The sequence below is a fragment of the Furipterus horrens genome, unplaced genomic scaffold (genome assembly GCF_987537825.1).
Source record: "Furipterus horrens unplaced genomic scaffold, mFurHor1.1.pri manual_scaffold_17, whole genome shotgun sequence".
Lineage (NCBI taxonomy): Eukaryota > Metazoa > Chordata > Mammalia > Chiroptera > Furipteridae > Furipterus > Furipterus horrens.
Window position 1 is genome coordinate 70,870,432 of NW_028327187.1, and position 16,439 is coordinate 70,886,870.

The 16,439-nt window shown below is 40.1% G+C and overlaps 1 protein-coding gene and 1 long non-coding RNA gene across 10 annotated transcripts in view; one reads left to right on the forward strand and one right to left on the reverse strand.

Moving 5' to 3' along the window:
- The window catches only part of LOC149991172 (uncharacterized), a 34,579-nt gene extending 24,700 nt beyond the window's left edge, over window positions 1-9,879 (forward strand). For 6 of the 7 annotated variants that reach the window (XR_016508634.1, XR_016508635.1, XR_016508633.1 and 3 more), the window contains 4 exons: window positions 2,007-2,158; window positions 7,280-7,392; window positions 8,392-8,531; window positions 9,391-9,879. This is a non-coding gene — a long non-coding RNA (uncharacterized LOC149991172). The remainder of the gene's footprint in view (window positions 1-2,006; window positions 2,159-7,279; window positions 7,393-8,391; window positions 8,532-9,390) is intronic. The other variant, XR_016508632.1, reaches the window with a different exon arrangement.
- TMEM185A (transmembrane protein 185A) overlaps window positions 1-16,439 on the reverse strand; it is a 61,412-nt gene that overhangs the window by 8,126 nt on the left and 36,847 nt on the right. For 2 of the 3 annotated variants that reach the window (XM_090265101.1, XM_090265099.1), the window contains exons 2-6: window positions 10,907-11,083; window positions 8,386-8,593; window positions 3,647-3,730; window positions 1,481-1,657; window positions 818-941 (exon numbers count right to left, since the gene is read on the reverse strand). In XM_090265101.1, the coding sequence (XP_090121227.1) occupies window positions 818-941; window positions 1,481-1,657; window positions 3,647-3,730; window positions 8,386-8,593; window positions 10,907-11,083 (770 nt within the window). Of the gene's footprint in view, window positions 1-817; window positions 942-1,480; window positions 1,658-3,646; window positions 3,731-8,385; window positions 8,594-9,362; window positions 9,404-10,906; window positions 11,084-16,439 lie in introns of all 3 variants that reach the window. The other variant, XM_090265100.1, reaches the window with a different exon arrangement.

Genomic DNA, 16,439 nt, shown 5'->3' on the forward strand with positions numbered 1-16,439 from the left:
TCTAGACTTTGTGGACATCCTCTAATCTTCCCCACTCAGGATGTACTAATGTGTGATAAAAGAGTGGCATCCAAGGAAACAATTTCTGTCATCCTCTGGAATCCAGGAGTACGGCGGGCACATGTTGGTCCAGGCCAGGAGACATCGTGAACTCATGGGGCCACCTCACAGCTACTTCTCTGAGGCCTGCTCTTCCTGTCTGTTTACCACACACCAGCAGATCAGTGCTGGCTCTCCTGGTGCACAACACCCACTCCCGTTGGCTTCCAGTTCAGGAGCTACGTGCAAAGGAACTCTCAGTCTAGTGAGGAAGGGACTCTCCTCATAGATCACTTTAGACCTGGGTATCACAGCATGTAGGAGAGGAAGAGAGAGCAAGCAGGGCACCACTAACAAGACCTAATGACATCATGAATGACAATGGGGAAAGCGAGGAGGAAATAGAACCTAGGAGGACTCCGATGGTTCAATGGATGATGTGGATTTTCACCTAATCCTCAGGATCCCCTGAGAAGGAGGTATCTTGATTTCCATGTTGCAGCAGATGGGCTGGGGCTTAGAGAGGCTACCTCTCATAGTCAGTCCTACCTCAAACTGTAGTATACTGCTAGGGAGGCCATGGTGCAGGGCAGGGAAAGCAACGTTGACAGAAAGTCCTTCCGCTGTAAGATTCTAGACCTTCCTCAGTGCTAGTTTTCCCATACAAATCCTTAACTGGGGCCTTCAGGTGCATCCTTTCATACAGCAGGGCCACATGCACATGCACGCATGCACGCACACAGACAGGTCAAGGATTTCTGAAATTCTAAGTACATACAGTGGTTTCCTCCCTTCTGTCCAAATGTGGTAGCCATCAGAGTGATCAAGGAAAGCCAAAGGGGGACAAATATTGGGATACAGGAGAATGCATTGTGGCCATCCAATTTGTGAACCAGCAGGATCTAAGGAAAGACAAACAGTTGAGGATCTTGGATCCAGCACCTGAAAATGGACAATATGAAGCCAGAGCATTCCTCCCTCATCAGGTCTCATAAAAGGGAAGTCAGCTCTTTGGGAGACCACAGAAACCCTCTACTTTGAAGAAAACAAATTTTTTCCACCTGCAGAGTATCCAACACCAGGATTGGTATGGGGATTTTCTTCTGGTGAGGGTTCTGAGGAGTCAACAGTGCCCATCCTATAATTCTCCACAGAACTCATACATGAAAATACAACTACCAACCTTCTCTTTCTAGAAGTAGACAAATTGATGCATATAGGTGCTTCATACCTAGAAAGGTGCATTTCTCACTGCCAGCCTCCAGCCACCCACCTCCAAAAAAACAACATTCTAATTTTACTGTCATTCTCTCTTGGCATGCTCTCCAAAACTTAGCTCATGGTGACTTCCAGGGAGTTAACTGACCTTATCAGTATCCAGGGTGCTTTCATAGGAAAGGGTGGCCTCAGGACCTTGTAAGTTCTGCTGTTGAAAGCTTACCTCAAAAGTAAGGAGAGGCACGACAATGGTCATCCAGCTCAGTGCCATTGTTATGTGTGTCCTTCGCTGTTCTGCAATCACATCCATGGAACGCAGGAACAGAACGGACCATACAATATAATAGAGAACCACCAGGCACAGAAAGGACATGAGAATCCACAGGGGGACACATACAACCTGAGGGAAGGAGAGAAAAAATGTCTTTACAGTATTCTAGTTACTGCCCCTTGCTGGATCTCTGTGAAGACAGGGAAAGCATGAAGGCCAATGAATGGCCCTACGTGCTGGTAATGCTGAGGACACAGAGTGGTTCACTGTGTGACCTGCCACCTTCCCTGTAAGTGTTCCACCATGGATCACCTTTGGGTGGAAAGCCTTGTAGCTGCTTTTCCTAAGGTAGGATCTAACTCAGCCTGTACCTGCTCTGCCAGCATCACCCTCTTGCCCCCAACCCCCAGGGAAACAGGGCAGTGCTGACACCCCATGCACATTCACCTCATCTCACCTTAACATATCCTCTTTACAGGTCATTTCCCCATCCTGCCAGAAGTACTTTTGCCAAAGACTGGGGAATGTGTGCTGTGGAAGCTTCAGTTGCCCTGGGTGCACAGGCCCTCTGTGAACTTGCACACTGATGCTGGGAGGGCTCCGTTGCCTAGTCCCTGCCACCTCTCCTAGGTGGGTTCTGTGTCTGTTGCAGTTGTACCAGAAAGACCTTGTTTAATGCGCCTATAAGCCTGTAGGCTTTTGTCTTTCTGAGTATCTCGGAGTTCCTGATCATAGGTTTTTCTGTAAAGTCTACGCACAGTGTCTTCCCTGTGATCAAACTATCACTTAGTGGCATGCCAACCCCCATGGGTGAAATGTTAGAGGTACTAATGGCCTCATTTGGTCTCTCTTGATCATTGTAGGAATGTGCAATCAGACTGCTTCATCTGCTGGGACCTGCACAGGATTAGGCCTGGAAAAATCCCTCTGTTCACCTATAGAAAACATTCACAGTTCCTATTTTTTTTTCTGATTTATCTTACACTAAGATTTTGGTCTTACCAAGGTTTGTTTCCTCCATGTCAGAAGTGAAAGTCTGAAACCCAATTACCATTCTCCAGATACAGCACCTGGAAGATGTAGGACAGGTGCCTGGACAATATGTCCTATTATGAATATTTTACCAAATACTTTGGGCAGAAGTGATGAGCCTTATCTTTATTAATTATGATGGCAATGTATGTTCCCTTATTTTCTTCCCTGTCACCAAATGAATATTGTTTTACTATATTTTTACTTCCTTTTTTTTTTTTAAAGGTAAACCATGTGAATTACAGAAAATGTCTTGTGTGCAAAAATACACATCAAGCAGCAGGGGGGAAAAGACACTGGCATGACCACCTCCCAGGTGCAATGTAGCTCTTCTACCTTTATTCTCATCTTATTTCTATGCATTAATAGTTGAAACCATAGTATATTCTCTAATTTGCAGCTTGCCATGTATATATATGTATGCATACATGTATCCATCCATCCATCTGTCTATGCACAGTCATTCTTAGCCAAATACACATTAATTGAAGCCACAGGTTATAAGCATGACTTAGACCTCACCCTTGGTAGGAATATAAATTGGTACAGTTTTTTTGAAAAGTAAATTGGCAGTGCAATTTGTATTTCAAAATCTCAAAAAGTTTCCACCCTCTGGCCCAGTAATACTGTTTCTGGACTCTTTCCTAAGAAAACAATTAAAAAATCAGGCAAAGATTTTTATACAGCATGATTTATAATTGCAAATCACTGGTAACAGTCTCCATTTTCAGAAATAAGGGGATGATTTGGTAAATGAATTTAAAGAATATTTTCCATCAATTAAACTTTAACAGTTATGCTTTTAAAGACCTTTTATTGATATGGGAAAATGTTTATGACACAACATTAGAACAAAGGAGCAGGATACAAAATTATATATGTAATATGTTCTCAACTATCTTTATGAAACAATAAACCATGAAACAAGGAAATAAAATACTCTAAACATCTTATCTCCCAGTGGATTTTGGGTCATTATTATTCTATTACCTATGCTTATGTTCTGTCTTTTCTAAGTTTTCTACAATAAACACAAATTACTTTTATAATAAAAAAGTTTATTTAAGAATTTAAAAAGTTACATACAAGCCATGGCCAGTGAATGATCTTGTCCAGTCTTAAGGCAATGAATATAAACTGGAGGATGTTGACAGAACACAGGATTTCTAACTAAAAATCAAGAGAAGAATCAGTTAAACAAAGTAAAAGTTGTATTCAGTTCTGCAATTATTTGGCTAACATACTAAAAGGCAATGCAAATTATAATACGGTAGAAGTTTTCTTAAGTTACATTGGGACTGACAGATTTTTAGCACCACAGAAGTGAAGCAGTGCTGTGCCAAGGGGAAACCTGCCACTCATCTCCTGCCTCAACCCTTATGCTCAGTGGCTGCCCTGACCCTCATGTTCATACAGACAATGACATTTCCAGGCTGACTGCGTATAGGGGCAATCCACAGGGCGCCCTAAGCTTCTTTTGTACCCCTACCACAACATCTTGATTCCTAACGATCTCTGTATTACCTTCTTGTACCCAGGACTCAGCCCTGCATCTACCCCTTCCTTTCTGGCTATTAGAGTACCTGTCACATCAAGATATCAATTATAAATACTTTACTGTAACTTTAACCCTATCTATTCCACTGATCTTTCCCAGAAACACAGAAACAAGTTCAAGCTATTCCCAATACACACAAAACAACCTGAAGACCAAATGAATTCATCCTTCTCTTGATCCGGTGTGCCCTCCTAGCTCTAGCTTGCTCTTTCTGTGACCTTCAAACTTGGTGAGACATCATGGATACTTAAGCCCCATGGCCCCTGCCATTCCAAGCTATATACACTGATCCGGCCTCCACCCCCATGACCACCCGGAAACTTCTTTTTTCAAGGTTGCCAATAACCTCTCCAGCATCAGACCACTTTCAGTTCACATCCTACTGGTTCTCTGCAGCATTTGATATTGCTGACCACTCCTTCTTCTTTCTAGGGTCCAGTGCATAGTCTTGCCCACCTCTTGGTACTCTGACAGTTCTTTTCAGTCTCCTTTTCCTCTCCTTAAATGGCAATGGTCCCCAGAGCCTTAAACTCAATCTTTTCTCCCCACTAGAGAGACAGACACAAACACAACATGCTTTTTACTCACTTGCTCCACATGGGGAGAAGAAATGTCACCCATACTCCTGGTTTGTATTACCTCCTACTGATTGCTCCTCTAATCTCTGACTCCAATCTAGCCTTCCTGCTGTGGTCCAGACCCAGTTCTCCTTCTCAGATAAAACCAGTCCCAAACTGAGTTCATTACTCCCTGTACCTTTACCCTGTCCCACCCCTTTTGACAGTCTCCTGTCTTGCTATAAGGTAATCAGTGGCCTAATTACTCAAACCATGATGCCAGAATGCACCCTATATTCCTTTTCCCACATTCTCCTATTCAGTCACCACACCCTGTCCTCTCTCTACCATCCAGTCTATATTGCCTAGTTAGACCCTCCTCATCCCCAACCCTCAAAGTACTCCAAGTGCCCTCTGACAAGCTTCCCAGCCTCTAGTCCTGAAGGCCCTCAGATCACTAATGCTATCCATACTGCCTGTCTTCTGCTCACAGTGCTCGCTACTCTTTAATGGTTCACCAGTGCCTACAGAAGTAAAATCTCATGAGGCCATTGGATCTGGGCCAGAGCTTCTCAAAAGTTCTCAGTTCACAGGGCATTTAGTGATTCAGCAATACTTTCATAGGCCCCTGGTCAAAAAGAAAGACCTAATAGTTCCATTTATTTAAGTAATTAGATCAAAACTTCGTATATGTGTCCTAAATAGCCATCTAAAAACCTCACATAAATTGAAGGAAAAATATTTTTATTTCATTCTTAAATAAGCACAACTAACTCCTAAGGGGATATGTGTGCCTGTTGGGTACTGCATAATTTCTCAAGACATTTCCACCTGCATTACTAGTTCTCCATAGGGGTTTTTACACAGTACTACTTTCTCATCTGCCAACAACTCAGCTTCCTCTGTGATGTTATCAAAAGGAATGTAATGTGAACTAATAATAAAACCATAAACTACTTGGAGCAAGTATGGTGTCCCCACAGATGTCAGCTATTATTGCTTTTCCCTCAAAAATGTCCAATACCTCATGGTGCCCCTGTGAGTTCACTATAGAACCTAGGGTAGTTCAGCACATTCTTTGGGGACTGAAGATCTGGCCCCTACTCACCACAATCCCTCTAGAAGCCTCCCTTTTCCCCAACTGCCACAATGTCCTCCTTTCTACTTTATGTTCCAGGCATATATTTTTTATTGTGGTAAAATACACACAACATAAAATTTGACATCTTAACCACCTTTGTACAGTTTAGTGGTATTAAGTACATTCATACTGTTGTGCAAATATTACCACTCTTCAGCTCCAGAAACTGCAGCTTGCAAAACTGTGCTCCAGTCATATTTGAGCCACCATAGTTCACTCAACATGACAGATTTTCTCTGCCTCTTCCCTTGTATGTGTTATTATTCCCTCTGCCTGGAAAATACCATCTCCTTCCCTACCCTGACTCCTCCTTCACATCTGTGTGTGAGCCTATCCCCAAACACCCCATTGTGAATGTAGGTACTCCTTCTGGGACACATGAACCAAAGGGGAGCTCAACTCCTGGCATGGTATTTCATCTTGTATGTAGGAATTCGAAGAGGGTAACTATACAAACAACCAACTTTCTATAACTCTGCATTAGGAAAATACCGTTTCATGCTCAATGCAGTCCTAGCCCTTATATATGATTTTGCTTTCTAAGGAACATGGTAATAAATTTTTAGTTTTCTTAAACCTCCTTCTCATCCCCTATGCAACTTGGTACTTTTCAAACTGGGTAATGGTTACTCCCTTGGGGAGAGGCTACGCATGTGCAGGGGCACTACTGGATATCAGAAAGACCAGGGAGGGGAAGCATCTCCACTAGTATTTAGTGGAAAGAGGTCCTGCAATTCATAGGACAGTCATGTTAAATAAAACATTTCCTATCCAGAAGGCCAACTGCATCCCCCATCCCCTACTGAGAAATGCTAAACCAAATAAGTGCTATATAGAATCTTTTATCTCAGTGACTTTGTTTAATGGAATCTTCTGCAAATGATTTTTTAAGCTTTTACTTCATTTGCTCAGGTAATAGAAAAACATGCAAAAACAAGAGAAGCATAAAGTAGAAAGATAGGATGACTGGGTGGGAATGACACCTTTAAACAATATAGGGAATACAGATTTGGGTGAAGCTGGATACGGAATCTGGAGCTAAAGGAGAACTTTGAGATTAGAAACATGAATTTAGGAAGTGATAGCACATAAGTGGTAGTGGAAACAGGGAGTGTAGACAAGATATTCAGAGAAAGCATGCACAGTGAGAACAGAAAATGCTCAAGTCTAGAATCCTAAGAAATAGCAATGGAGCCGAAGACAGAGGTGGCCAGACTGGTCAAAGGACCAGGAGTGTCGAGCTGCAGAGTGGCTGTTACACAAAAAAAAAGGAAGACAGAACAGGGCCCACTGGATTTGCCCAGAGGGTGCTCAGTGTCAGTTTCAGGGTGTGCAGGGGCTGAGCAGGGAGCTGAGGTTAGAAGAGCACTCTTTCAGGGAACCTTTTGTGAAGGGAAGGAAAAGGCACAACAGCCAGAGGACTTGAAAGGGTTTTGTTGCTGTCATTTTGTTTTCGCATTCAGATGAGAAAGACCAAAGTTACCGAAGACAAGTTCAGGAGCAAATAGAAGAACAAGATGGGGAGAGGGGCTGAAGCACAAGCATCTGCCCCTGGAGGGAAGATGGACAGACAGGGGTGAGAAAGAACAAAGGTCTTGAATGACTCCTGGGGAATAGGGGGTGGGGAAGAACACTGTGCAGAGATGGCCAGTGTTCTTGCAGGAGAGAAAGGAGGATCTAACTGAGAGCTTCTCAACCTTGCTCAAATTACTATCCCCCCCAGGATTACTTTTAGACATGTTTTTCCTAATCATACTCCCTCATGAAATTTTAATAATTGGCAAACAGCCACAAGGGGCAGTGCAGAGAAGTGGCTGGATTATTCAGTCTTTGGGAACCATGAGGGGAGTAGAAGTGGGCCCCCTGGGGTACTCTTCCTCCGCAGCCCACCATGCCCTTTTCCCCAGCACCAGAGGAATCACTTTCTTTGCTCAAGGCCAAGCTCTTCTTGATGTTTAGGGTCTTGTTCTCTTTATTTCCCACAGGCCCTTGCTCCATCACCCTCCCTCTCCACAGGTACCTTTCCTCTCAAGGTTCACACACACTAATAAGCCATCCCCCAGCTTCCTTCCAACTCAACGGCCATCTCTTTCTTCCACTTGTTACCCATAAAGCTCAAAACCAAGTGTCCCTTGTGTCCAGTTCTCCCTGAAACCAATCTACATAGAACTGCAGGCCCACAGCTTCCATGCAGTTCAGAGCACATGAACTGAAATGGAATCCCTTTCCTGCCCTAAATGAACCAGCTCCTTAAAATAAATCTCTTTATATCTATATTTATATCTATACCTACACCTACATTTACACCTATCCTATTGGTTCTCTTTCTCATGAGGCGCCTGACTGAAACAGGTGAACAGGCAAAAATGTGAAACTGGAAGAAGGTTGATGATAGCCTGGATGAAAAACCAGCGTTTTAACTCAAGAAAGTGAAATGTGATTCTTTCCATGATCTTTTGTTTCCTTATATATCATGATCTAGAGTTAATGATCAATCTCTTTCTTGTTAACAAAGGGCAAGAAATTTACATTACAATAACTGACCATTCTTAAATATATGAAATCTTACCTCCAGTGACCTGTCATGTCGAAAGCCCCAAACACAAGCTGCAACGGACACCGGCGAAACAAAGAACAGTGGCATGAAGACCAGAAGCCAGAAATGACTGCCTCGCTCAATCCTGTCACAGACCAGCACTTCAAACATCAACAGGAGTAAGTGGATGCCCACTGCAATGAGCATGGCTTTAAACTCTATACATGTTTCTCCTTCTGCTCTAAAACGAGACAGAAGAAGAAGAAAAACACCCTCAGTTCAGTCTCCATAATAAGTAAACAGTCCAGGTTTTACTAACTTATGTTGATAACATGAGTTGTGTTTGCAAATTTGACAAAAAGCAAAGGAAATATCAGGCAGAAAACTAATATTTAACAGGTTATCTTTCAAACACAGAAGAACTACTACATGACAAGAAATAAACATTACAACCAAACCAGACTTAAAATTTTAACTATATAAGGATATTCTCACAAGTAATAGCCAGTTATTTCATCGACAGTGTATAACTTTTGTTCATAATTTTAAATTAATCTACTTCCAAGATTATACAAGTTGATCACTTCTATTGTTAAAAAGTGATAAATATCCATTAAATCTTATGATCCTCATTTATTTTTTTTAAGATTTTATTTATTTACTTTTAGAAAGAGTAGAAGGGAGGGAGAAAAATATCAATGTGCGAGAGAGACACATTAATTGGTTGCCTCTCACAAGCCCCCAACTGGGGACCTGGTCTGCGACTCAGGCATGTACCCTGAGTGGGAATCGAACCAGTGAACTTTTGGTGCACAGGCTTGGCACTCAATCACTCAGCCACACCAGCCAGGGCTGCTCCTCATTTCTTAACAAATTAAAAACCATGTAAATCACATTTCATGCAATGCTATAAAAATAACTAACTTTATGAACAAGTGTGTTATATTTCAAGAAAATACAGTAAATATTGTTAGGTGCTATTTTAAAATGCAAATGAAAAGTATTAATGCCTTTTTATTTTCCTTTCTATTCCATTAGGATGAATTAACACCTGCAGATGAAAGAGAGAAGAACAAAAGAGTTAAAACTGTTCTTAAACAAAATGAGTTTCATTAGCTGTCTAAATATCATGCATGAACTCACCAGATGAACAATGAAAAACAATAAGGCCACTAGTCAGGAAAATGCTTCATAATAAATTTGGAAGGCCTTACAATGTTTCATTCAAAATATAGATGAACGTTTATGATGTGTCTTGATGATGATAAATATAACTGAGTTTAGGACACAGAGAAAATAATCATTGGTTATTTCATAGGACCCAGAAATGTTTCCCTGACTATTGCTGACACTAGTACAACCACATCCGTATACTCAGTGCATTAAATTAAAAATCTTAAGTGAAAAAGTTCAAATAGCTTCTAAATGTCAATTAGTGAAACCCAAAATGTTCAGTGATTTAACTTTTCATTTTTTGAGTAGTAAAGGTTAGATATCTGAAAGGATCTTATTTAAAAAACAAAAAAAAAAAAACAGATTTGTAGCCACACAGGTAACCTGAAAAAAAAAAATCTAATAGCTTTAAAACAGCTACACATGAATGTCCTCCATCTGTCAAGGCTCTTTGGCTATTTTAAAATTCTTATACATGTATGTGATAATGTTTTGCATCATCTAAATCTTATTTTAATGTCCACAACCAAGAATTAAATAAAATGAGGTGTTGTAATGTCTACACTTTTCTCACATGAGCAGCTCCACGTGTTCCTCTTTTACTTCCCCATCTGCCTACTGGGCATTCCTTCTCTTCTCATCATCCTGGTGAAGGTTTAGAATGGCCCCCCTCTAAATTCCCCCTTTTTATGCTTTCTGAAGTTCCAATCTCTGCAAGGGAGAAAAGAGACTCTCAAAGGCCCCAGCAGCTCCAGGCTACATGCTGGAGTGAGTTAACTCTGGGCATCTGGATCAGCTGAACCATCTAAGAAGAAAGGCACAGAAGATCTGAAAGTAAAGGTCGCACATCTGCCTGACTCCCAAAGGCTCTAATTTCCTGCACAACATCTGGGCCTCTTCTTTCCCCATTTTAAGCCGCTCACTTTTTCCTCGCCAAGTTACCTCCCTCACACTGAGAACAGTCCTAAAACCCCAGGATTAGAAGACTTGGACAAGAGGAGCCCTAGTTTCAAATTGAACTGGAGAAGGCTATCTCCTTGATGATCAGAGCTAGAACTTTGGTTTGGAGACCTGCTCCTACAAATGTGATGATTTCATACTTCCTAGTCCAGCATGGCCACAACAGCATGTACTTTAGATTACATAGGTTTCTGCGGTCTGCCTAGGAAATGAACCACCCAAAATAACACCGCTTTTGCAAGAAGCTGCAAGTCAAACACCTAATTTTAAAAAATTCAGACTAGAACTCAGTTTGCTTGTATTAGTTCTTATAAAACCCTAGATAGATAGAAAAGAAAATAGTCCTTACTTGATCCAAAGTGAAAACCAAGATATTGCTCTCTCAGTACAGAGACCAATTGGTTTTATAAAGCAGTATTACCGATATTGGGGATTTCGTGCCCAGACTCCAGTTCCAATGGAGGCTCCAACAATAACCATTAACTTCCACAGCCATATTGGTCCAAAGACAGCCCAGTAACTCCACTGAATGATGCCATCCAGACGAAGGGCCAGCAGCACAGAGAATAGCAGCAGACAGGCATATATGAGGAATTTACTAGGAGAAAAGTAAAATGATTAAAGAGGATCCACATTTATAAATATGTGATACTGAAATGGGGAATAATAACAGCAGTATTTTTCAGCACATGAAAACAGTCACTAATTCAACAGTCGTTTATTAAAAAGTTCTATGTAGTATATACTGAGTTAGGGGATAAAAGAAACATAAAGAAGACTGAAATCAGTTCCCTGCATTCCAGGACTTTCTGTAGGAGGGAGTCCACACAGAAACATATATACAGCATGACATGTGCCATAATGGTGCTACAGAGCAGGATGTGATGGGAGACCAGAAGAGAAAATATGGGGCACTGGGAAACACAGAAGTGATGACCCCAGAACTGGTTCCAGGGGATACATGGAAAATTGCCAGGCAGGAAAGAATGTGAGATGAGGAAGCATTCCAAGCAGAAGGAACTAGCCATACCAAGACATGGAGACTGGAAAAGGTTGACATGTTCAGATATGGTCAAGTTCTGTCACTGACTAACTAGTTGATTCTATTTTTAAAAGGCTGTCATCTGTCCTGTTCATATACAGTAATATTTTAGTATATGTATTATACTTTTCATGACTAAATAAGTTTCTCTCCATTTCTCTCTTTCCACATAAAAGGGACTTCCTAAAGAGTATATCATTAAAGTATTAATTAGAAATTACATTGTTGAGGACTTCTACTTCCACTTTTTTATGTAATAAGAGGAATGGGGTTTTCCTTCCCACCTTAAACAAGAAATTGGGCAAAATATATGAAAAAACAATTTTTGGATGCCAGACAACAGGCAATGAAGGACCATGATGGCAGAAGGAAAGAAAGAAAACAAAGAAGGTATAAACTCTATTATTGTCTCAGCTTATTGCCAGGAGGCAGTTTCCAGGCTGTAGCAATAAAATAATAAAAGACAACCCTATTGACAATTGCATTAAATGTAAATGATATAAATACCAATTAAAAGTCAAAGATTTTCAGATTGGATTTAAAAAGCCAGACAGTTCTATTCTATCTATAAGAAACCCACTTTATAAAGTCAAAGACAGAATAAAAGTAAAAGGATAGAAAAAGGTTTCAAGAAAACACTAATCAAAAGAAGGTTAGAGTGACTATATTAATATCTGTTTAGACTTCTATTGCTGTTGTAACAAATTCCCACCACCTTGGAAGCTTAAAATAATACAAGTTTATTATCTTACAGTTCTGTATGTGAGAAGTCCAGACAAGCTTATTTGGTTTCTCTGCTCAGAATCTCATAAGGCTGAAATCAAGATGTCAGTTGGCTGGGCTCTTATTGGGGTACTCTGGGAAGAATCTGCTTCACTCAGGTTGTTGGTAATCTGGAGGTTGCAGGAATGAGGTCTCAGGTTTTTGCTGGCTGTCAGGTGCGGGCCTCCTTTAGGTCTAAAAGTCTCTTTCTGATTTCTACACATAGGACTTCACATCTCAAAAACCAGCAACAGCATGTTACATCTTTCTCATGCTTGGAATTCTCCTGACTTTTCCTTCTGCCATATTGCTCCTGCTTCCTGGGAAAATTCTTTACTTTTAAGAGCTCATGTGATTAGATTGGGTCCACCTGAATAATCCAAGATACTACTCCTTATCTTAAAAAACTCCATAACTGTGGTAGGCGTAATTCAAAAGACGTTCTCTAAAATACCTGTTCTCTGGTTATTCAATCAGTCACAAATACAGGTACTATCATGAAATAATTTCGCAGGTGGAATTGTGGTAACTAATCAGCTGACCTTAAAACAGGGAGATTATTCCAGATAAGCTAGGTGGGTCCAATGTAATTTTATGAATCCTTAAAAGCAGAAGGCTGCATATAAGTAAGTCAGAGATGTGGCAGAGAGGAAAGATGAAGCAAAAGGGGAAGACAGAGATTTCAAACATGAGAATGACTTGACCTGCTTTGGCTGGCTTTGAAGTCAGAGGAAGGGGTCCATGAACCAAGGAACGCAGGCAAACTCTAGAAGCTAAGAATGATTCTTGGTTGACAGCTTAGAAGGAAGTAGCATCCTCAGCCCTAAAACCACAAGAAACTAAATTCTGACAACTTGAATGAGTCTGGAAACAGATCAATCAATCCCCAGGGACCTCAGAAAGGAATCCAGTAAGTCCTCAATTAATATTGTTGATAGGTTTGGTGACTTTAAGCAAAACGACATAAACAAAACCAATTTTACCATAGGTTAAATGAAATAAACAAGGTCTTATGGCATCTCACCAATATTATAACAAAATGACATTATTCAAGGACCTGCTGTACAGCCCCTCTGATACCTTGATTTTGACCTTGGGAGACTCTAAGCAGAAGATCCAACTAAGCCATGCTAAACCTGTACTTCTGACCTAAAAAAATGTGAGATAATAAGTTTGTATAGTTTTGAGACACTAAATCTGTGGTAATTTGTTCTGGAAGCAATAGAAACTAATACTGTGAAATTAAATACATCTGTAAAGTCTCCTTTGCCATGTAACATATGATATTCACAGGTTCCAACACTGAGGGCCCAAATATCTTTGGGGGCACATTCTTCCTACCACAATACAAGAAAAGGCATATTTTTGAACAAGGAAAATTACTAGATATAAATAGGGACAGTCCATAATGATAAAGAGGTCAATTTGTCAAAGAGGATCTAACAACTATAAATATTTATGTACCTAATAACAAAACTACAAAATACATGTAGAAAATATTAATATTTAAAATACTAAGGATAAATAGAAAAATTCACAATTATTATTGGAATTTAACACTTTTCTCTCAGTAATTGCTAGAACACACAGAAAATTACTAAGGATATACAAGATGGTAATAACACTATAAACCAACGTGACCTAACTGGTATTGCTAAAGCATTCCTTCTAATACAAGCAGAATACAAATTCCTCTCGAGGATACACAGAACATTCACCATGAAAGACTATATTTTGGGCTATCAAACAAACCTCAACAAAGTTAAAAGGACTGAAATTACACAAAGTAAATATGTAAGCACAATGAAATTGAACTGAAAATCAATAAAAACGAGATACAGAAAATTCTCAAAATACTTCTAAATTAAACAACACTCTTCTAATAATTCATGGCTGAAAGAAAAAACACAAGGAAAATTTGAAAAATTCTGAACCAAATAAAAGTGAAAATACAATACACCAAAATCTATGAGATGCAGCTAAAGCCAACACTTAAGGAAATTTATAGCATCAAATTTTTACATCAGGCCATGGCTGACGTGGCTCAATGGATTGAGTGAGGGCCTGTGAAACAAGGTGTCGCTAGTTCAATTCCCAGTCAGGACACATGCCTGGGTTGTGGGCCAGGTCCCTCGTTGGGAGTTCCTGAGAGGCAACCACACATTGATGTTTCTCTCCTTCTACCTCCCTTCCTCTCTTTCTAAAAATAAGTAAATAAAATCTTTTAAAAAATGTTTACATCAGAAAAGATCTGAAATCAATGATCTAACATTCACTTTAAGAAACCAGGAAGAGAAGGAAAATTAAAATATGTAAACAGAAGTAAGAAAATAATAAATATACACACAAAAATCAATAAAATACAGAAGAAAGACATTAGAGAAAACTCAATTAAACTAAAAGTTGATTCTTTTAAAAAGATCGAGAAAACTGGTAAACCTATAGCCATTGGTCGGCAGCCGTCCGTCTCGAGAGACGATGGTGTAGCTTCTTAAGAGTCTATCTGCACCGCCGAGAATGGCTGTGCAGTCCGACTCGGGAGTGACACGGTATCTGTCTCCTCCCGTGTTGAATCGACATCTTGCGATGACGCTGGAGTGTCCTCTCCAGTGAAGCTGAAGCTACAGAGCCTGGGCAGGGTGATATGGAGGGTCTGCTGTTGCCCATGCAGCAGACCCCTCCTCTCTTCGCAGCTGAAGGATCCAAGGGAAAGACGGAGTCAATACAGCTTGGCTTCAGGTGCGCCGCAGGAGTTGCCGGTATTGACTACAACGTCGAACCGCCTTAGGGACTCCGGCTCCGGATTTTCTGTCGGGGTTTACTCCCTTAGCCTTTCCCCTGAAGAGGTATCCCACAAGGCAGCGGAGGTTTTTTGGAATCAGAGTTTTCCTTCTCTGATGTGCCCTGACTGGATGATCGAACCAGCGACACTTAGCTCGCAGGCCGACGCTCAATCCACTGAGCCAAACCAGCCAGGGCTAACCTATAGCCATAGTGATCAAGAAAAAGACAGTAGGCACAAATTACCAGTATCAGGAATGAAAGCAGAGGCATCACTATAAATCCTACAAACATTTCAGGGATGACAAGGGGATATTATAAACAAATTTACGCAAGTAAATTTCTTGAGAGAAATACATTATCAAAATTGACACAAGAAGAAATAGATACTGTCATATCCCTATAGCTATTAAAGAAACTAAAACTGTAGTTAAAATCTTTCTAACAAAGAAAATGTCAGATTCTGACAAAGTTCACCAAACACATATGGAAGAAATGGAACCATTTTTCACCAACTATCACAAACCATGATGAGAGGAAAACATTTTGCAATTTATTTTATGAGGCCAGCATTACCCTGATACCAAAACTTGACCAAAAAAGAAAACTACAAACCAGTATCCTTCATGAACAGAGATGCGAAAACCCTTTAAAAATCAGCCAATTGAATACAGCAATATATAAAAAAGGGAGATTACATATGAACAAGTGTGGTGTTAGCCAGGATTACAAGGTTGGCTTAACATTTGAAATAAAATAATAAAATTCACTGTATTAACAGAATGAAAAAAAAAAAAAAAACAAACACACACACACAATTATCTCAATAGCTCCAGAAAAAGCATTTGACATAATTCACTACCTATTTAAGATAAAAGCTCTAAACAAATTAGAAATAGAAGGCTATCTATCAAAAATCCACAGTTCTAATACTTAATAGTGAAAGACTTAATACTTTCTCCTTAAGACTGTAAACAAGATATACGTGTCCTCCTGAATACATCAATTCAATATTGTACTAGAGGTCCTAGCCACAATGATAACACAAGAAAAAGAAATAAAAGGAATGAAGATTTGCAAGGAAGGAGTAGATCAGTTATTTGCTGACAAGATGACTTTCCTTTTTCTTCAAAGTTTCAAAAGCTTAATAATAATCATTGTACCTTTCAGTACTTTTGAAACTTCTTGAAACTAAATCTACTTACTTTAAAAAAATTTACTTATTGTTTTTCCAATACAGTTATCACACTTTTCCTTCCATTGCTCCCCACATCCTGCCCACTCCTCCCACAATCAATCCACACCCTGTTGTCCATGTCTATGAGTCATTTATATTAGTTCCTTGACTAGACCCTTCCCCTTCTTACCC